This window comes from Octodon degus, unplaced genomic scaffold (genome assembly GCF_000260255.1).
Source record: "Octodon degus isolate 3935 unplaced genomic scaffold, OctDeg1.0 scaffold00053, whole genome shotgun sequence".
Classification (NCBI taxonomy): Eukaryota; Metazoa; Chordata; class Mammalia; order Rodentia; family Octodontidae; genus Octodon; species Octodon degus.
The window spans coordinates 6,968,764-6,990,462 of record NW_004524629.1 but is presented as its reverse complement, the minus strand read 5'-3'; the positions used below and the strand labels follow the sequence as shown (position 1 = coordinate 6,990,462).

At 39.5% G+C, this 21,699-nt stretch overlaps 1 protein-coding gene across 14 annotated transcripts in view; it reads left to right on the top strand.

Moving 5' to 3' along the window:
- Zbtb20 (zinc finger and BTB domain containing 20) overlaps nucleotides 1–21,066 on the top strand; it is a 1,008,106-nt gene extending 987,040 nt beyond the window's left edge. For 13 of the 14 annotated variants that reach the window (XM_023717586.1, XM_023717591.1, XM_023717596.1 and 10 more), the window contains 2 exons: nucleotides 7,623–9,224; nucleotides 20,318–21,066. In XM_023717586.1, the coding sequence (XP_023573354.1) occupies nucleotides 7,623–9,224; nucleotides 20,318–20,739 (2,024 nt within the window). In that variant the 3' untranslated portion in view covers nucleotides 20,740–21,066. The remainder of the gene's footprint in view (nucleotides 1–7,622; nucleotides 9,225–20,317) is intronic. The other variant, XM_023717599.1, reaches the window with a different exon arrangement.
- Nucleotides 21,067–21,699: the final 633 nt, after the last annotated feature.

The following is a 21,699-nucleotide window of genomic DNA, read 5'->3' as shown; positions in this document are numbered from 1 at the left end:
AAAGTAATTATAAATATCATCTAGGGGTCAGGGAGATGGCTCAGTGGAATAAGCGCTTCCCTAGCAAGCGCAAGGGCCTGAGTTTAATCCCCAGTTATATATATATATATAATCTAGGACCATGTGACCAGCTACAGAAATAAGGACTATAATTGTCATGAGTATTTTCTTACTATTTTGTTAGTACCTCTGAGCCAGGCTTGGTGGTCCACACCTGTAATTCCAGCAATCAGGGAAGCTGAGATAGGAAAACTACAAACTTGAGCCCAGTGGGATAATTTAGCAAGTTTCTGAGACCCTGTCTCGAGACAAAAAGTAAAGAAAAAGAGTTGGGGATGTAGCACAGGATTCAATCCTCAGTACTGAAAAATAAACAGGGGCTGGGGAGAGAGCTCAATGGAATAAGTGCTTGCCTGGCAAGTTCAAGGTCCTGAATTCAATTCCTAGTACCACCAAAAAAAAAAAAAAAAAAGATGAAAAACAAACAAAAAATATGTATTACCTCATATGCTGCTTAATATATTTACATATATTATACATATAAATCACTTTGACTATACATATATATGAAGACCTATCTTTGTTTTCATTCTTTTTATAATTTTACATAAGATATATTGACTTTATTTGTCTATTATTAACTGCACTTCATAGAAGTTAAATTGTAGATTATCAGGAGATGGGAAAACATTACCCCTGGATTTTGCTTCTTTTTGTAGAAAAGGAATTAGGCTGTTTCCAGTTGTACACACTATAGTCATATGTATCATGTTGGGCAAAACTGTTGCTTTGTTATTATCTTTCTTTAGAAATTAAGTACAGCTCAAAAGATATTATGAGTACCATATTGGCAAGGGGTAAACTTTGGATAGTTAATCTTAGGTGTCAACTTGTCTGGATTAATGACTTATACCACATTGAAAAAGTTTAAAATGTATTCCCTAAATACTCTACATATTTATGTTAACTGTGAAAGGGCATAAATGCTGATAAAAACTGAATTGAAACTAAATTAATATTTTCCTTCAACAGTTAAAACTACATTGTTCTTTCAGTCCTCTAATTTTCAACTGTCATTAGTACTGTATTACATACATTTCTCTTTCCTTTCAGTCTTCTTGTTGCTGTTATTCTCTTCTAAGAAGTATCTTTTGTCACTTAGTTAAGGAGACTTTACATTATCATATAAGATAATATGAACTATCAGCTCTGTACACCTGACAGGTCAGATATACTTCAGTTTCAGAGCTCTGGTTATTGAAAATACTTAAGAACAGTTTAAAGAGAGATACTTAAATCTCAATCTACGAGTCCTAATTTGGGGAGAACACAGACCTCTATAAAAAAGCCACTGGCATTATCACTATGAAAGTAAAAATATGTCCATTCATGAAAACCAGAGATACTCTTCTAAAGCCCATAGACAAATTAAAGATTTTTTAAATGCTTACAGTGTTCTCTAGAAATGTTCCCTGAATTACTGAATGAATGAATATTCAAGTTATACTAAAGACATACCAAACTACAGTATTAACATTATAAACAACCTAAATGAATTAATAATTTTAGTGATCTTTGTGCAGTGAAAATAATAAGCAGTGAATACAAAAGCACATTCAGAAGGACCAGTGATATAGCTTAGCAGACTAAGTGCTTGCTTAGGTAAGCACTGGGGCCAGGGTTCAACTCCTGGCACCACATGCTACGCAGGTGATGGAGGTCAGGTGTGGTGGTGCACGCCTGTACCCCAGCACTAAGGAGGCAGAAATTAGGAGGCTCACTATGAGTCCAAGCTGCTGCATAGTGAGACCCTGCACACAAACATACACACACACACACACACACAGCACATTCAGCAACCTTCAATTTTTATAGATAGTGTATTCCTGAAAAAGTTTCAGAAAACCAAATTTCTGAAAGGTAATCAGTTGACTTACACTTTATGAGAAGAATCCTGTTATCATGTGTCAACATTTGGGGCTTTCCAAGAGGAACAATACAAGACAAGACACATTTTATAAAGATTATTTTATAATGAATCACCCAAAGAATCATATACAAAGAGTGTATGAAATCTGTCCACACCCCAGAGACCAAAGAATCCAGCTGAGGATTTGAATACTTATATCCGGCATGAGTCCAGCTGAAAACAGAGCTCTTAACAATGCCTCTCACAAGACCAACTAGAGTCCTAGAGCCCACGACAGTGTTTTCTGCAGGCCTGTTTCATGGATCTGTGCTGGGAAGGCCCAAAAGTCAGTGGTGGATGCTAGAAAAACTGTGCCAGCTGGATGAAGGATCTGTGCTAGCAGGCTGGAGCCAAGAAGCAATGCTCGAAGTAAGAACCAAAGCTCCCCTGAAGTACTAAAGCCATTCTTAGCAACAGTGAGGTTCTGAGCTCCTCCCAGGATGAAAACAATTGAGCTTCTATCAGAAAAGCCAACACATGGGGCCAGGGAGATGGCTCAGTGGATTAAGTGCTTCCCTGGCAAGTGCAAGGGCCTAAGTTCAATCCCTGGTTAAAAAAAAAAAAAAAGAAAGAAAGAAAGAAAGAAAGAAAGAAAGAAAGAAAGAAAGAAAGAAAGAAAGAAAGAAAGAAAGAAAGAAAGAAAGAAGAAAAGAAAAACCAACACAACAAGCTTCTCCAGGAGACTGAGCAGTGCAGCAGCATCCCCTCTGGAGCCAGGGAGCAATGCTCAAGGTGACGACCGGAACTCCCTCTAAGTGAACTGCAGCCATCCTCAGTGACTACAAAGTCCCAAGCTCCTCTGATGGTGAGAACAACCAAGTTCCCCAGGAAAGCCAGCATAACAAGGTGCTCCAGCATAATATCCCAAGAGAACAAGCAGCTTACAACAGCTCCCCAACAGCTTCTCCAAACAGCTTCCTTAATAGCGTCCTAGCAGGTTCTCTATTTCTGCCTCTGTGATGCTAGCAACAATAATCAGGTGGGTCTCCAACACCCAGAACCACACTAGTTCAGTTCATCTGGGTGTAACAAGTTGACCACCAGTTGGAAATCCACCACATAGTGGCTAATAAATGCATTAAAAATCCTTGATGGTTCTTGTAAACTGGGGTTAGGTACCCAGCAAAATAAAGGACAGCCCACTTTTGGAAATGGCCCAAAGCATCCCCCTTTTCATCCAAGAGTAGGGGAATAAAGCTGTACAACTATTTCTCCTGAAGTCTGCTGACCTTTCTGAGGTCCCCTCACATTTGTAATGGCAGCTGGGATATACTAAGTGTGTACATCCGGGTTATCGGAAAGAGTTTTTGCTCTGCCTGCTGCCTTCCAGTTACATAGATGATTTCTCCCAGTACTCCCAGCTATCCTCCAAGAATGTGAAGATGCTATTGATAAAGAGAGGGAAAGGACATTTGTTCTGAATGGTAGAAATTTTTGAGCAAGAAACCTCTACATGTCTGGTAGTGCAGGGATTCAGCAAAGCCTCCTTAGTGGGTAGATGAAGTGGTATATATACCTGAGGTCATACCCTGGGCAGGAGATTTGGGGGATAGGGGGCTGAGTTGCCAGAGTGGATACCTGCTTTCTCCAGAGTCTGCTTACACTCTCCTATTATGGTCACCTTGACAAGCAGTACCAATATGTAGTAGTTTAAAACCTTCACTAAGCTCCTGATATACAAAGGATCAATCTTAGTGTACAAAAGATATCAAGATTGGAATTAATATGTTAAATAAGGCTAGGTTGTGGAGGCCTAGCTACCACAGCCCTATTTTATGTGCTGACATACTTACCTCATCTGAGCCTGTTGCCCCAGATTGAAAACCCAAGGGCTTTTAGCCCTGCCATTTGCCTTGAACCTATGACCTTGACCAAAATTTATATGGGTTTTAATTTGAGAGCTGATAGTTCCTCCCATGTCATCGAGCCTTAAAATTCACATGTCCACTCCTGAGCACTTTATCTTTGCACTAGTCTCATTTTATATATCCTTTCACTCGCCAGACTGAGAAAGGACTTGGGTTTTAGACCTAATTAAAAGAGATTGTATTGCCTTCCCTTTCTTGTTCATTTTCTCTTATACACAGGCAGCTTTTTATTCTCATGCTAAGTCCTGTCCCTGGACGTCTAGAGCTTAAGGAACAGGCCAGAGCAGAATTCCTATGAAACAGAGAGGCAGACCCTCTTCCACCTATTTTACCAGGCAGCTCTTCCCTGTGGAACTCATCTCTGACTCAGTTTCCTCTATTTATACCATAGAACACTGTCACATAGACTGCATATTCACATGCCATAGTACTGTTCCTTCCATATTTCAAGTTGCATTCCAGCACAGGATAACTTTATGTTTTTACTTTGGTGGAAAGGTGTAGATTATGATGTTAAACCATGTAAAAAATTCTTTTTGGCACTTTTTTTCTTTGCCATCACTTCTATGTTCATACAACTGTGGTGTTTTTGGAGTGGGGAGGTGTCCTCAAATACACAAAATTTGTGTAAAGTTCTGCATTGCTGTAGAATTGAGAGGGTTGGAGTTTTCAGGGGAGAGAGGCTAGTTCTTGTGTGTTTTCTTTTTTTTTTTTTTGAATAGCCCAAATGCCTATTCAGTGCCAATCTAGGAAAGAATAGATTTAGCATTTTCACACCATTCCTTCCTATACAGTCATTGAATAACCATCTAATCAAGATTTGTTTTCAATAGGGAATAAATCTTCTACAGTAGAGTATTTCAAATTTATTCCATTGGAATCTATACATTAATGCCCATTGGATGAAAAGGCCATGTTCACAAAAGCCTGGACTTTGTCTTGCTGTGGCAGAAACATTTTCCCACTGTATTAGTGTTAAAAATAAAAGAAAGCCTGGGAAAGGAATTGCCTCCGCATTGTGCCCTGCAAGAACGAGATGTGCTTGAATGGAAAGGCAGAGTCCCCATTGCATCTGTACTCATATCAGCAGAAAAACGATTCAGCTTTTCACTGCTATGGGGCCAGTATACTTAGGGAGAAGTGCAAGGATTATTGTGTAAAAATCCAACTAGCCTTATTAGGACAGATTGTATATGTGTGTAGGTTGTATTTCTCTATGGCTGTAAATGAAGTTACTAATGTAACTTGGATTATTTAGAAAATAATCTAATTGTTTAGATGGAATAAATGTGGAATTCAATGTGGTTAAACAAGTAGTTTGAGTGTTTCTCACGCCACTGGATATGTGTATGTATGTATGTGTGTAGTGTGTTTACATGAGTGTTTGTGTGATATGATACCTTTTGATGCTGGCCATTTCTTATCTCTGAAGCATCTCTATCATAACTTTCAGTGCCTTTTTTTGCTGAGAATAAGGATGGCCCTAGATATTTTAACATTTTAGGTTTCATTCCTCAGAAATGTACTGTGTGCAGAGAAAGGAACATGAAAAAGCATAGACTCTAATCCCAGCCTTGCCACTTGTGAGCTGTGTAAAATCTCAGGAAACTAAGTGCTTTGAGAGGCCCAACTTCTTTTTATGTCAAATGGGAATAATAAGATCTGTCCTGGAGACATAGGATTGTAGTAAAAGTAAATGAAATGTTACATGTGAGAGAATTCTGTACATTGTAAAATGTTATCATGAGAACTGTAATAGAGATGCTTCCTAAAATTTTCTAAGAGAAGATAACTGTTTGATTGGTGCTATGATCAAATGTGTGTTTCACCTGAGTAGAAAAAAGCTATTAAAATTAGTAAGTCCATCCTATCCAGGAATGATGATTGCACTACCATCTGTTTACACCAAGTTTTACTGTTTATTGTATTACTTAAAGCAACATAAAGAATGTATTTAGTGACAGCAAAAGTATATTTAGAAAACTATACTTTTTTGCTGTATTTCTTGCATTATTTAATCTTTAAAAGTTAGATGTTAGTGCCACAAGCCCTAGAAATAAAAACCCTGCCAAGTCCTGGGTAGGTACAGAAGTAGCTGGAGAAAGTACTATACAAACTTTTAACACAGCTTTACAACAAATGTACAGACACCTTCAGGGCCAAAGTATGTAAAATAGTGAAGCCTGGGTTCAAATGCCAGCTTTTCTACCAGTTACTTATATACTCATGAGCATGTTCTCAGTTTCTCTGGCCTCAGTTTCCTCATCTATAAAATGGGGATAGTAATAGTAACAATAAAATTGCTATGAAGATTAAGTAAAATCCATAAAATGCTATGATAGTGCTTGATACAGGTAAGCTCTAAAAAAATGAGTTGGCCCTTGTTTTTACTGTACATGCATGTGGAACTCAGCAAGAATTTAGAATTTCATCTGTTGACGGAATGCCTGAACATCCCTTCCCAGGTTACTGCTGCCTTCCTCTGGGGCCATATTTTGTAAGGCAATTATAGGAAAATCATTATGATTCTTGATCTGGCAAGGAAAATTTTTTATGTAAGTGAAAGAGATAGAAACTATATCCTAGAATAACATTTTAGCTATGTGACAGACCCCACAAAGGTGGGAAGAAGGGATTATCTCACATAAGTTAATGTAAATTGTATCACTGAATGTGAACCCAGAGCTTGTAGGCATTTATTAAATTAAATTCTCTCAGCATAAGGGTGACCACGTGAAGCAAGACAGAAAAGCTACTGGTCTGTACTTCCCTAAGCAGGTCTTTCATCATCAAGTCCCCTGTTTTGTTTCTCAATATGGATCCAAATATTACTAAAATTACCCTTTAGCTGCACAGCTTAACATACAGGGGTAGCAGTGGATGAGGGTAGCAGTGGGTCAGGTACCACATGGCTGGCTGTTACCTTCCTCCTGGGAGTTGTTTCATAGCCACCCACAGCAGGTACATAGAGCACCCTGATAGCTAGAGTAAATGTGTATTCTACTCATGGTTTCCTCCTGTTTTCCTGGCCTAACAAACAGTAATTCTCTTCACTCTTAGAGTGGCCAATTTGAATACTAGTACACTAGTCTTACAGCTCTGACCTTTTAAACTTTTCTCCTTCTTTAAACCTGACATCACTTGCATCACATACAACCATCCTAGTAGTGCTCAAACAGGTTGTGAGAGGCGACTCAGAAAGCAGCCAGTGAATCCCCCTTTCACTAGCGGATTGCATTCTCACCTATTCTGTCATCTGGATGGTGGCCACTGGCAGACATCTTGGTCTAGTTCAATTTTCCTAGAATTTCTGAATATACAGTGTGAGTTATGGCAATATGCTATATATTCTTACTAGAAAGGGAATTTATTTCTTAACTATGAATATTGTTGCTCTCTTTGAATAAAATAAGGAAGTTTCATAAACTAAGGGAAATGTACACTTTCTCAAAGACTTGGGCCAAGATATTTAAAGTGGAGATAGTATTCCCTGAGAACAAGTCTCCCGTTGCCTTTCAAGTCTGCTTTGCTGAAATTGTAGGAATAGCAGGCAGATGACCCATATGGCATTACTTTCGACTGACACCTTCAACTGAAGCTCTGGGAATTCCATATCCAAAAGACCTGGGACACTAGGGTGGGAATTGAAGTCTGGATGTCCCTCTCCCCACCTGTATCTGCAAAGAGGGCGCTGGTAGTTTTACTGCCATGAGACCTCCTGTTAGGAAAGCAGTCAACTAGATCTGATCCCTGCCCTGTTTTTTGTCTGACTTGCTGCACTGCAGGTGACATCAGTTGCAAGGGGATGACCGAGCGCATTCACAGCATCAACCTTCACAACTTCAGCAATTCCGTGCTCGAGACCCTCAACGAGCAGCGCAACCGTGGCCACTTCTGTGACGTGACGGTGCGCATCCACGGGAGCATGCTGCGCGCACACCGCTGCGTGCTGGCAGCAGGCAGTCCCTTCTTTCAGGACAAGCTGCTACTGGGCTACAGCGACATTGAGATCCCGTCGGTGGTGTCAGTGCAGTCAGTACAAAAGCTCATTGACTTCATGTACAGTGGCGTGCTGCGCGTGTCGCAGTCAGAAGCCCTACAGATCCTCACGGCCGCCAGCATCCTGCAGATCAAAACCGTCATAGATGAGTGCACACGTATAGTGTCACAGAATGTGGGTGATGTGTTCCCGGGCATCCAGGACTCCAGCCAGGACACACCGCGGGGCACTCCTGAGTCAGGCACGTCAGGCCAGAGCAGTGACACAGAATCGGGCTACCTTCAGAGCCACCCACAGCATAGTGTAGACAGAATCTACTCAGCACTCTATGCTTGCTCAATGCAGAATGGCAGTGGTGAGCGCTCCTTCTACAGTGGTGCGGTGGTCAGCCATCACGAGACTGCACTCAGCCTGCCCCGTGACCACCACATGGAAGACCCCAACTGGATCACCCGCATCCATGAGCGTTCGCAGATGGAGCGCTACATGTCCACCACCCCTGAGACCACACACTGCCGCAAGCAGCCCAGGCCCGTGCGTATCCAGACCCTGATGGGCAACATCCACATCAAACAGGAGATGGAGGATGATTATGACTACTACGGGCAGCAAAGGGTGCAGATCCTGGAGCGCAATGAATCTGAGGAGTGCACAGAAGACACTGACCAGGCTGAAGGCACCGAGAGCGAGCCCAAAGGTGAAAGCTTCGATTCAGGTGTCAGCTCTTCTATAGGCACTGAACCTGACTCAGTGGAACAACAGTTTGGGCCTGGAACAACACGGGAAGGCCAGGCAGAACCCACTCAACCAGAGCAGGCTGCTGAAGCCCCTGCTGAGGGCAGCACACAGCCAAACCAGCTAGAAACAGGTGCCTCCTCTCCAGAGAGAAGCAATGAGGTAGAAATGGACAACACCGTCATCACTGTCAGCAACAGCTCAGATAAGAGTATCCTGCAACAGCCTTCAGTCAACACATCTGTTGGGCAGCCATTGCCAAGTACCCAGCTCTACTTACGCCAGACAGAAACCCTCACCAGCAACCTGAGAATGCCTCTGACCTTGACCAGCAACACACAGGTCATTGGCACAGCTGGCAACACCTACCTGCCAGCCCTCTTCACTACCCAGCCTGCAGGCAGTGGTCCCAAGCCTTTTCTCTTCAGTCTGCCACAGCCCCTGGCAGGCCAGCAAACCCAGTTTGTGACAGTATCCCAGCCCGGCCTGTCAACCTTTACTGCACAGCTGCCAGCGCCACAGCCCCTGGCCTCTTCTGCAGGCCACAGCACAGCCAGTGGGCAAGGTGAAAAAAAGCCTTATGAGTGCACTCTCTGCAACAAGACTTTCACCGCCAAACAGAACTACGTCAAGCACATGTTTGTACATACAGGTGAGTATAGGCTTCTAGAGAGGCCTGGCAGCAGGGGGTGGAAAGGGCTTGGAGGAAAGAAAGAACAGAAGGGAAGGTTGAGAGTCACCTTTCAGATTTTAGAGAAACTGCACTCCAAAGCATCTTCTAGAAATCCTAGGTGTGCCAGAGTCATACAAATGAAGGACCCTGCCACTGAAATATGAAATCAAAGAAACCCTTTATGGAAAAGGGATTTCCCAGGGATGTGCAGCCTGCGGAAGAAGAGAGTCAGGAACTCATACAGGCCATATCCAAGTACTTGACGTTCAGAGGAGCGTAATGCAGTAGTTGTGAGCTTGAGCTCTCAGCACCACAGTACCTGCCTGGGTTCTGTGAAACCAGATTACTTGGTTTGAATTCAAGCTTAGCCATAACCAAACATTGTCACCCTGAGAAAATCAATTTTTGTATTCTTCAGTTTCCTTGTTCAGAAAATGAGAATACCTTCTTTATAATGCATGCGTGAAGTTCCTAGAAGAGTTTCTAGCACATAATACACATGGTATTATGGTAGATATTATTGACATTACAAAGATGGCTGAGAGGAAGATTATAGAACTGGATTATAGAATTAATACATTACATATTTTTGTCTTCATAGTGGTTATTCATAGTACAAGAGGCAGACATGATATCCTGTCCAAACACTATTAGTACAAATCTTTCTTCTCATTAAATTAAGAGAAAGTAGCTATATATCTATCCTAACTTTTGTATATACAGATGAAAAATGGTCCTTCCTTTGTATCCCCTTTTTTTGTTTAGTTTTGTCAGAGATGGGTATTCCATTGCCGTTTAAGTATTGTAGGTGCGTGAATTCAGCAAAATAATCCAAACAGTCCACTAGTCCATAATAGTAGTGGGTTATCCATAGGACCGGCAATGTCAGAAGTTGTTGACTTTTACAGCTCAGCATATTAATATGGCTTTGCTTTTTATACTTCATATTTCTACTTTTCTGGTGGATGGTTAAGATCAACATCAAGCAACACCTATATAATAAGAAATGTAACTTTTGTATTTGACAAGGTCAGTCAGATCCCCTCAGGATTTACCCTGAAACCCTGTACTGCAGTTTGTAGATCCTTTGTCAATGTCAGCCATGTGGATGAGTCACAGCCATTGTTTAACCAATTTGCTCTCTGTAAAAACCTGAGAGAATGTTTTCTCTCCATGTGACTCTCCTTAGGCACACTCTACATCATCGATCACTTTCCTCTGTGGCCCCCATAATCTCCTTGATCAGAAAATTTGGGACACAACTGAGTTACAGGATATTACAGTACAGGTTCTCCCATGTCCTGAGTCCTCACTGACCTTGAAAGGCTAGGGCCAAAATGTTGGCTTAAAGACAGAATGAATGATCATTTCATAGGACTGATGTAGTAGAGGCCATTCAATCATCAAGATGAGTGTTTCCCTAGATTTTATAATTCCAGAGCTAAGGTTTCCTGCCTCTCAGGCAGTACTTTTTCCTAGTTCCCTCATGGGATAGATATAGAAGTGGGAATGCTATGTGTGTACCTCCCTATGAATGACCATCTGTACACATATGGCTAATATTTCACATAGATTCTCTGTACCTAGAATGCTTACCACAGTCACAATAATCATAGCTGCAATTCTTATGAGAATTCCCTCTTCTGTTAAACCTGTGGTTCCAGATACTCCTATTAAATAACAAGTACTTTGCCAGATAAAAGTTAAATTCCAATACGTGAAAGCAATTCATTTCTTAAAGCAGCCTGTTTCTTAGCTGAAACTGTTGTGAGCCTGAGATAAGACATGACACATGTATGTTTAAGTGGAGGAAGAGAAGACTACCAGTAGATTTAGAGACAAAATGTGCAGCATTGAAGCGAAGAACTGAAATAGCACTTTATATAAAATGAACTTTGTCTTCTTTGCAGTCTAGCTTAGGTCAACACATTATGTAAGTCAATTTATGTGTCTTTATACAGATCAGTCAATCACACTTAAAGATTATAAATTTCATACCTCCAAACAAACATAGAGACTCACTACTGAATTTAGAAAGACAGGTAGTTGTGAGTCACTGTATTATGTGAAGCACATGTGAATGCAGTAATAACCAGAGATCAGTCAAGGGAAGTTAATCAACTAGCAATATTTTATTATATAGCAACATATGGCAGAGTGCTCTCTAGTGCTTTATGTCGTTTCTTCCTCTGCATAGCAGTTATAAGACCTCAGATTAAGGGTTAGTACAAAAAAGAGACCATTTGTGGAAGTATCTCGTTATCCAAAGTTGACTTTGCTGGTCTTGGATCTGTAAACATCTGTTATCTTCTTCAGTCCATCTTTTCAGGAGAACGATCAGATACAAAATTCACACATTTTATTAGCAACATATTGAAATAGTGCTTAAAATTTGCAGCATTAAATGTTCATTCTATTACCAAAAATTGCCTTTTTTGTTGCATTTGCCCAATGGACTAATCATAGGATTCTGTAGTCAACCTGTTCGGAAACCAGAAATAGATTTGCACACTTAGACATAATAGATGCAAACAGCTATAGGTAACGTCACTTAATGTAATGAGTTATGCTGAATTATGGTCTTCAGAATGCTAGCAAACTATGAAGGTGTTTGCACTAGTATTGATAATATGTCCCACATCTAGAAATAATTAATCTTGTATACATATCAGCTGGGCAACACAATTTTAAAAAGCAACACTCTCTTCCCTTTCATTCTAGAATTACTGTGCAATGGTAGTTTGGGAAGACCATTTGTCTTTTAAGCCATTTGTATAACTAGAAGAGTCTCTAACACAGCAAAGTTTAAGAAAAATTGGTCAAGTTTTCAAGAGGCAAGGTAGCTTGAACATGTGGAGGTAATTAGGAATCCCAATTCAATGTGGTCCATGTTTCTAAAGTTCTCTCTACTTTTTTAGTAAAACATCAAAAAAAAGTGGGGCATCCAAACTTTACAGGAGTCCAATGTTATTTCCAATGACAAAAATCCAGAGGCAAGGTTCAAATGTTAGTATTCAAACTATTCTGGAAAGTACTGAGGGTACTTGGAAGAGCAGAGGTGGACTTGATGTTCTTACCCATAGTCTATCTGAAAAGAATCCTATCAAGAAAGTAATTATCATTATTACTTTCACAACCTCCAACTAGGAAATATTGAGTTTCTTTACTCAATATCTTATCTCCAAATATGCACTTTGAAAAATGTTTCCTTCCTCTATAGGCTTTATGCTAAATCATTGTGATCCTCCTTGGGCTGTTTGCATTTCCTTCATAACAATTACTTTTTTATTTCTTAACAATTTTTATGGGTCATGGATATAGCTTAGTGGCATAAGCATCAGCCTGGCAAGTGCAAAGTCCTAAGTTTGATCCCTGGTACAAAAAAAAAAATGTTTATAAAGTAAAAGAAATTTTTCTCACCTAGTCATTCTTCATATACTTCCAAACAAGCCACAGTAGGACTTCTTTATCTTGCAGAATTTTTCATAACATATACAGTAGTTTCCTAAGAGTTGTGCAGAAGGAAACCATGAGTTTAGGACATGCCTGACCACAAAGGAGTTAAGAGAAAAACAAAAATAGCACAAACCACCCTGGTATGGAAGGCATGGAACAAAGAAGTCCCTTCCATACCTCTCCAGTCAAGGGGAAAAAACAGATCGGAATAGAAAAGAAAGGGTAGGAGACAAGAAAAGAAAGGGTAGGGGATATTAGAAGGGTAGGCACTGGATAACTCATATAGATATTAAAGCAAAGCATTGGGAAAATTCAAATATAACCATAGAGCAGTGTGATCCCCATAAAGGAGGTGCAGGTTCTTTCCCTGATCCCTGCCACACAGCCTTTGGCAGAACTTTTCATGAAGCTCAGCAACCTGTGCTGTAATAAGCTCTGATTCATTCTCTTTTTTGCCATAATTTTATTGATAAACAAATAGGAATGAGACAGTTCAAATCAAATCGGTAGGACAGTTTCAATAATTAACACACTGCATACATTCTTCTTAGTAGTTAATTGCTGTACAAGATGTGGACTTGATATCCTATTTACAAACAGCATTAGAACAAATCCCTCTATTCATTAAGAGAATGTAACTGTATATCTATCCTAACCACTTTGAATACACAGATACAAAATGGACATTCATCTGTATACCCTTTTTTTGTTAAGTTCCATTATTTGAATAGTATAGGTGTGTAAACTCAGCAAAATATTCTAAAAGAGTCCAGTAGCCCATAATAGTATTGGGTTTTCCGTTTAACTGGCAATGTCAGAAATTGTTGACCTGAGTCCCCCACAGCTCAACATAACAGCATGGCTTTACTTCTTATATCTGACTCATTCTGATGTTGAGAATTGCTACTTAGAGAGCTGAGCCTGGATAATTAGAACGACATCAGGTTGCTTTTCCTGTATAACTTTGTTTCCTAAAATTGCACTAACATGAGTCTGTTAGTTTGAAAAACTAAATCAGGGTTATGGACAAAAGTTTGATTATGTAGTGGTTAAATTATATTATAGAAGCTGTCTCTCAACTAGGAGCAGAGAGCTGTCTTCCAGACTATATAGATACCACAACAAATGCACCCCTGTACTGACTAGTACAGCACTGACTTGTGTTATCACATGTGGTCATCCACACACCTTCCCATTGGAATGCGCAGTCTGAAAGAGCAGAAACATGCATATAAATTTATGCCATGCATCAGTATACAGAACATACAATACTTTACAAATAGTAAATATCCAATCATATTTAATCAATGACCAAACCATATCCTTCCACAGTGGAGTCTAACCACTTCCTAAGGATAACTCGTTTATTTTGTGATATAGCTCCACAGAGATATTTATTTTCTCCACAGACCTGAATGTGTTACAAATACCAGATTTTGTTACTTTGCTCTATATAAAAAAATATCACTCATAATAATCGGAATGATCAGGATGGCTCCGGGGTATCTATTAACCTCCAAATGTAAGGTTACCAGATTTAGAAAAAAAAAAAGATAAAACAACCATTTAAATATTAAACTTGATTTTTGAGATAAACAAGAAGTACATTTTAGAATGTGTTTGATACAAAACATATGACATACCTATACTAAAAAAATTATTATTTATCTGAAATTCAAATTTCAGAAGGTGTCATATATTTTATATGGCAACGCTTTCCAGGTGGAGCTATCTTTTAAGATCCAAACTTAGAATTTTTGCCTTAAAATTCTATAAATGAATATGGGCTAACATATGTACTTGCTTAGCAAATGTTTGTTGAGTGAGTATGTAAATGAATGTTTAAAAATGTAGGCATGCTTTCCAGGAGAACTTAATTCAAGGAATTTATACATAAATGCATTCTTTTCTCAGCAAGACTTTTAAATTTCTTTCTCTCTCTCTTTTGTAACTAGCTAGAGAATATATTACACAAATTTCTATGTTCTCACTTATATTTTTTCACCAACAAAAGGTAAATGAATTGGCTTTTTTTTTTTTTTTTTTTTTTTTCAGAACCGGGGATTGAACTCAGGCCCTTGCACTTGCCAAAGAAGTGCTTACTCCACTGAGCCATCTCCCCGGCCCCTGAATTGGCTTTTTTTAAAATCATGCTATCAACCCAACCATTGGTGACTGTTTTTAACCCATCGATATTCTTTGCACATGAGGTAATTTTGCTTGTTACTTGCAGAAGCTCAGCTATCTCAGTCATGAATTTAATGTAAATAGAAAAATAAGAGTAACATAGCAATGTTAGCAATGGAGTAATAACAGTGACGCTAGGACAATATGATAGTTTACATGTGGATCTTGGACTATTATTACTATCAAGGGTAAAGAAATGAGTATAAACCTGGGAGTAAACGCCTCTGTTTTACCACTGTGAGACTAAGTAGTAATTACAGGAAGTTCTTTCTAAGTTCAACCTGAGCATCAGTTTTTCAGAGCTTAATAGTATTTATTTTATATGGTTGCTGTGAGAATTAAGTTATTTATGTGAAAGCACTTAAATATACATGCTATAAAATTATCAAACCTATTAGGAATATATGAGTTATAGATGTTATAGTGGCATCATAAGTTGTGCAGCATAGAAAGCAAGAAATTGTTTGTTGACAGGGGATAGGGGAATAACCTGTTTAGGTTAGTATTTTTTCCCCAGTACCAGGGGTTGAGCCCAGTGCTCACAAGAAAGTATATCTCCATACTTTTTTATACTTTTTATTTATTGACTGAGACAGGATCTCCATAAGTTGCTAAATTGCACAGACTGAGTTCATATTTGCAGTTTTGCTACTTCAGTCTCCTACAATGCTGGGATTATAGGCATGTACCATCATACCCATACTTGCTGGTATCTAACACTTTCTGCAAATATAGATACCTATCCCAGGCATAAAGTTATAAGAGAGGATAAGTAACATGGATCCTTAGAATTCTCCTTACCACCAAAATATTTTAGTTTCACTGAAGCCACAGATTTTTGTCTTTGTACTGTGTCCCCAGTAGCATTGTCTCCTATCCAGTCACTAGGAATGGGCCAGAGAAGTTGGCAGGTGATCATACTAACTGTATCTTAGCAGTGCGGGCCCACCTTAAACCTCAGCTCTCTGGAGGCCAAACTCTACAGCCAGTGGAAGGTCCATACAATTTCGTGTGTACATACGTCCATTGTTGATACTACACCTTCCTCACCTTCTTGTCTGATATTGATTTTTCTCATTCAGAGGCTCTGTAGATTCCAGAACACCCCAACTCTGCTCTTTGTCTTCCTTCCTTGCTACCTGCTGCATCACCAAGCACCATGTCTTCGTTTTTCAGCCTCTCACTGAGCTCACCCAAAGAGAACAATACTGTGCTACACCTGAGGATAGAGAGACAGGGAGAGTGGGAAAAGCAGCCAGGAAAAGTGCTTCTAAAGAATAGCCATATAATAGCAACTACTGTCCTTTCTGCTACCCAGAGAGAGCCTAGCTAGAATGAGAGAGTTTTTGCTGAGCCCATTGTAAAGGTCGCTCTTCAAAATCAGGGTTTCTTAGCCCATTACAATGGCTTTTGCTGAAATGTTCTGAGCTCTGAGCAGAGGCCTCTGAATCAACTGATTTAAGCAACATCGTTCTTCTTTTTCTTACTAGACAGTCACAGTAGAGGAGATATCAGAGCTGGTCCATTAGAAGGAGTTCAAGGGTAAGCACTGAAAAATGGAGAGAAATATAAACTTTTACCTCTTCCTTACCTGTAGAAAGGCAATAAGGGATACTTCCTCTCCCCTCAGTTCTTCATCTGCTGTTCAGTTTCTCTGCCTCTCATGTTCTAGTTGCTCCTTGATAAGAAATCCCATTTATTCTGTCTGTTAACATTTTATTCATGATGCCACTTATTTCATTAGCATAGATAATTAGCACACTAAGTAGAATAGAATCTACAGACCATACCCTTAATTCTGACAGCTGCAATATACTTGTTTGCTTTATTGATTATCTAAAACCACTTTTTAAAATTCTAGATTGGCTTCCCTATGCCAGGCAAGTCATGTCTTAGTTGGTTTCATCTATCTTCAGTTCCTTTGTGCTGAGTGGAATAGTTTAGTTTCCTTAAAAAGATCACATTCTCTGTACTAAGTGCTTTTTCTCTTTACTTTTCAAAACAATATCACAATACAAGTATTTCTGTATTATTTCCTATAGATAAAGAAAACAAGGTTGAAAAGTTAAATAACAGGCCTAAAACATTCAGCCAAGGGAATGAAATTTGTATCTGACTTCTGCATCTTTAATAGCCCCAAAATGGATCACTTTAAAATGAAGGGATTCACATAAGCTTGCCCTTAATGATATAACTTAAGTATCCACTTTGCCTTTAGTATCACATAGTGACAAGTGAATCTTCCTGTTTCTGGCCATCGGCTCAAACCTGAAAAGCTGTCTGATGTCATTATCTTCACTTTTCCTTTCTCCACTTGAAGACCAACTATTTCAGCAGACCATGTCCCCTTTCATTTATAGTTTCTATATCCCTTATAAGAAATATGCAGGAAAATCTGAATGTTACTCTTTAGTAACATTCCATATAAATGATAATGATCCAAATCCATACATTCTTTTTTTTTTTTTCTAAGTTTTATGTATCTGGTACAGGGTCTCACTCTGCAGCTCAGACTCATAGTGATCCTCCTATCTCAGCCTCCTCAGCGCTGGGATTACAGGCATGCACCACCACACTGGGTCTCAGTGGCTGGCTGGCCGTGCCTGGGGCAGAACCAGCACAGTATGCCGTACCAGGGATCAAACCTGGATCCTTGTGCTTGCCAGTCAGACACTTAGACCACTGAGCTATCTCTCCAGTTCTAAATCCATACATTTAGAAAGGAAAATTGTGGGTACTTGAGTAACCTGAAAATAATACCCTGTTTAACCAGATAGTTCCTGAAATGCCCATAATGCACCATCGCAGCATTTAAATAAGTATAGAGAGCGCCTTCCTTCAAGGTGCTCCCAAGTGCTTTGCAAACATTTTTTCCTCATTAACTAGCATACCAGTTTTCTGTGGCATGGAAGGGAATAGGATACTTTGTCCTGTTTAAAATGTGGAGCTGCTAGTGCATTTAGTGATTGAGCAGGTTGCCCTGGGGTCACTTACTAACAAGGCCAAAGTAGAGTCATCTGGGCTTGTAGGCCACTCAGAGCAGAAGACCAACAGTCTTACAAAGGGCCCTGGCAAGTGCTTGGTACAACTCCTCCCTTACAGAAAGCAAAACACACCCAGAAAGATGAAAGCATTTAAAAAACCCAGGGTCACCCAAATAATTAATGGCAGAACTGATATTACATGCATACAAACAATATATGTATATGTGCTATGAGAGAAAGATGAAAACTGTGAAAAATTAATTTATAGTCAGATGAGAATAGTGTGAAAGTAAATGGCCTTTGTCAGTGACCTCGCCAGAGGAAAAGCACACAGTTAGAAGGTGAAAGTTTCAAATAGCAAGAACATTTAGCACAGACAAAGTTTCAACTTCCTAGCAGCCAAAATACCATCTGGAACTTAAGGCGTGCTTCTCATTAAAGGTGACAGGTGGACATGTTTTAAAAGATATTTGGCCGCCTATCGTAGCCACTATAAATTGTACTGAAAGCACAAGGATAGCAAAAGACCAGCTGAGTTCCAAGCATGTTTACAGCTGACAGAAATGTTTTAACTAAAAATAACACACATGACTGTCTCTTTTAGGGAATCTCTCATTTCAAAAAAATTTAGTAACATAAACATTATGCGTAGACTAAGCTCTTCAGCAAACTGAGATTATTAGCACTGGTCCTTTCCTAACTTCTTCTATTTTAGTCTAAAACTGGACTAAATAAGAACTGTTATTCTCACCTAACCCTGTGATTCTGTGCATCATATTGTCCTATTAGTATGCCTCAAAAAAATCCGTGTATACTTGAAATACAACAATAATAATAACAAAAAATAATGGGAGAAAATTTCACAAAATGGATCATGAACTTAAAAACACTTCACACCAAGCTTGGCACATAACAAGCATGCAATGCCTGGTGACTGTTTTTATTGCTGTTAAGACTGTGACACATGAAATCTCCTCTGTTTCATAATAGAAACATAGAAACATAGTCAAGACATACTTTACATGGAAATTACCTCAAAATAAAGAAGTAGATTTCCTTGCCATGCTGAATATATAGTACAGATGTTGAGCTATTGCCCTAGAGAGGTGTTGGCTTTGGGTTTTTAGGTCAACTGCACTACAGAAAAGTACATAGAAGGAACTTTGTGCTCTGAGGTACATGCCTATGTTGGAATAGGAGAGATTGTAGCTCATCTCATCTACTGAGCATAGAACAACAAAAGCTAAGAAAAAACAACACAAACACAACTAAGTGTTTAAGTAATTATCCACAGAGATGTCAAAGATTCACAGACTTGCCTTATAGAAGAATCTTCATGTCATGATTCAGTCACAGAGAAATCTTGCTAAACTGTTTTTAACTAGCTTGATCATTTGGTCGCTAAGCCAATGGCAAATCAAAGCAGTAAATGAAGAGGAAAAAAAGACTTTTGCCAACAGGCTAAGAAAAAAGACAATAACAATTTTAGAAACTGACCTAAGTTTAAAAGCATATGGAACCATTTAATAAGGGATGGGGGTGGCGGCCTCGTAATAAGAATACCATGCAAATATTCCCACACCACCCTTGGTGGTCTACAAAGTGATTTCATATGTATTTTCTGTCAACATCAGCACAGTGAGGTAAGTAGAACTTTATACCTCAGAGCCTTTTGATGATTTGACTTAGTGATATAGTGTGTTGGTGCTTAAATTTGAACAGCATCATATGATTTGGAGACCAGCATGTATCCACCACTTACTCAACTTTCACACCTAAGAAGGCCAATCTACAGCTCACTGCACTCAACACAAAATAGCCAGTTAACTAGGACTCTATTTAAGGAAGATTTCTCCCTAAAATCTATAACACTGAAAAAGCATAGCTTTTCTTCCTATATCAGCAAATATCTCTCAGACTTAGAATTATAATAAACACATTTACTAAGCAAAATAATAAATTAGAATTATGGACTCTCCCAAAAGAACCAAGCTATATGACCAATATTTCTAATCCCTAGAGATTCAAAAGAACCTAATTTCTCCAAAGAATTATTTTTTATATTTATTTGAAACTTAATTGGAAGCAATTAAATCCCTAATTAAGATACTGAAAATGACTCGCTGAAAAAGTAGCCCGTCCTTTTCTCCACAGCATGATCTTTAAGACCTTTAGTGTGGGAGACCTTGTAGTTTTCTAAGATAGCATTTTTTGGCATGTGGAAAACTCAAGACTATTCTGGCATCCCTTAAAGCAAGATTTCTCTGACCTTGAAAGGCCGAGAAGGCCTGGAATTTTCCAATCAAAGATGATCCATTCAACAATCAAATTTTACCTTTTAAATTCTTTTTTTTCTTTTTTGTTGTCTTGTTTTTGTGTCCTTCATTTTCCCTCCTTGGCTGTGTCTTGCCCTGTCCTGCTTGCTGTCTCTTCCCACATCAACAGGTGAGAAGCCCCACCAATGCAGCATCTGTTGGCGATCCTTCTCCTTAAAGGATTACCTTATCAAGCACATGGTGACACACACAGGTGTGAGGGCATACCAGTGCAGTATCTGCAACAAGCGCTTCACCCAGAAGAGCTCTCTCAATGTGCACATGCGCCTCCATCGGGGGGAGAAGTCCTACGAGTGTTACATCTGCAAAAAGAAGTTCTCCCACAAGACCCTCCTGGAACGACATGTGGCCCTGCACAGTGCCAGCAATGGAACCCCTCCTGCAGGCACACCCCCAGGTGCCCGCCCTGGTCCCACAGGCGTGGTGGCCTGCACGGAGGGGACCACCTACGTCTGCTCCGTCTGCCCAGCAAAGTTTGACCAAATTGAGCAGTTCAACGACCACATGAGGATGCATGTGTCTGACGGATAAGTAGTATCTTTCTTTCTTATGAACAAAACAACAGAAAAAGAAATAAACAAACAAACAAAGCTATGGCACTAGAATTTAAGAAATGTTTTGATTTCATTTTTACTTTCTGTTTTTGTTTTTGTTTCGTTTCATTTTGTACTACATGAAGAACTGTTTTTTGCCTGCTGGTACATTACATTTCCGGAGGCTTGGGTGAATAATAGTTTTCCCAGTCTCCCTCGGATGGTGGCCTTAAGGCCTGGTAGTGCTTCAGGAGATCCACTGGTTGGATCTCTAGCTACTGGCCTCTAAATACAACCCTTCTTTACAAAAAAAAAAAAAAAAAAAAAAAAAAAAAAAGAAAAAAAAAAAGAAAATCTTTTTAAAAAGTTTAAAAAAAGGAAAAAACAAAAAACAAAAAAATTTTCCACTTGTGAAGAGCACTACAAAATATATAACAAATTCTAAAAGGCCTACTGTCTTTAAATACACCGCTTGCAGTGTTTTCATGGACATTTTCACAATTCTGGCCACTTGGACTTCACAGTAACCAGTTTAAACTGTGGAATATCACTTCTGGTGAAAACCCAGAGGAAAGGCCCTGCTGTTTTCCACCTACCATGTTGTCTGATATCATAAAAGGGCTGTGGGGGTGGGAGAGGGAAGTGGGATCAGTGATGTGGGAAAGAGGGTAACGGCAAGCTTCTCCCCTAGATTTTGCCTGCCTCCACACACCCTGGCTCACCTCCTCCACGTCCCCCCCTTTCAGCAGAAGCCAGGAAGACTTGGACAAGCAACAAGCAACAGTGGCTATCGTATTTATTCAGTGTCTTTGCTGGGCCACAGCCTCAGCACAATCAAGAGGGACTTTCATGAAAGGCAGGAATGCAGATAAAACAAAGATATCAGAGATTTGCACCTATGTTTCTAGGTACAAGAGGATTATTTCCAACAATCTTTGCAAAAAAAAGTGTCAGGATA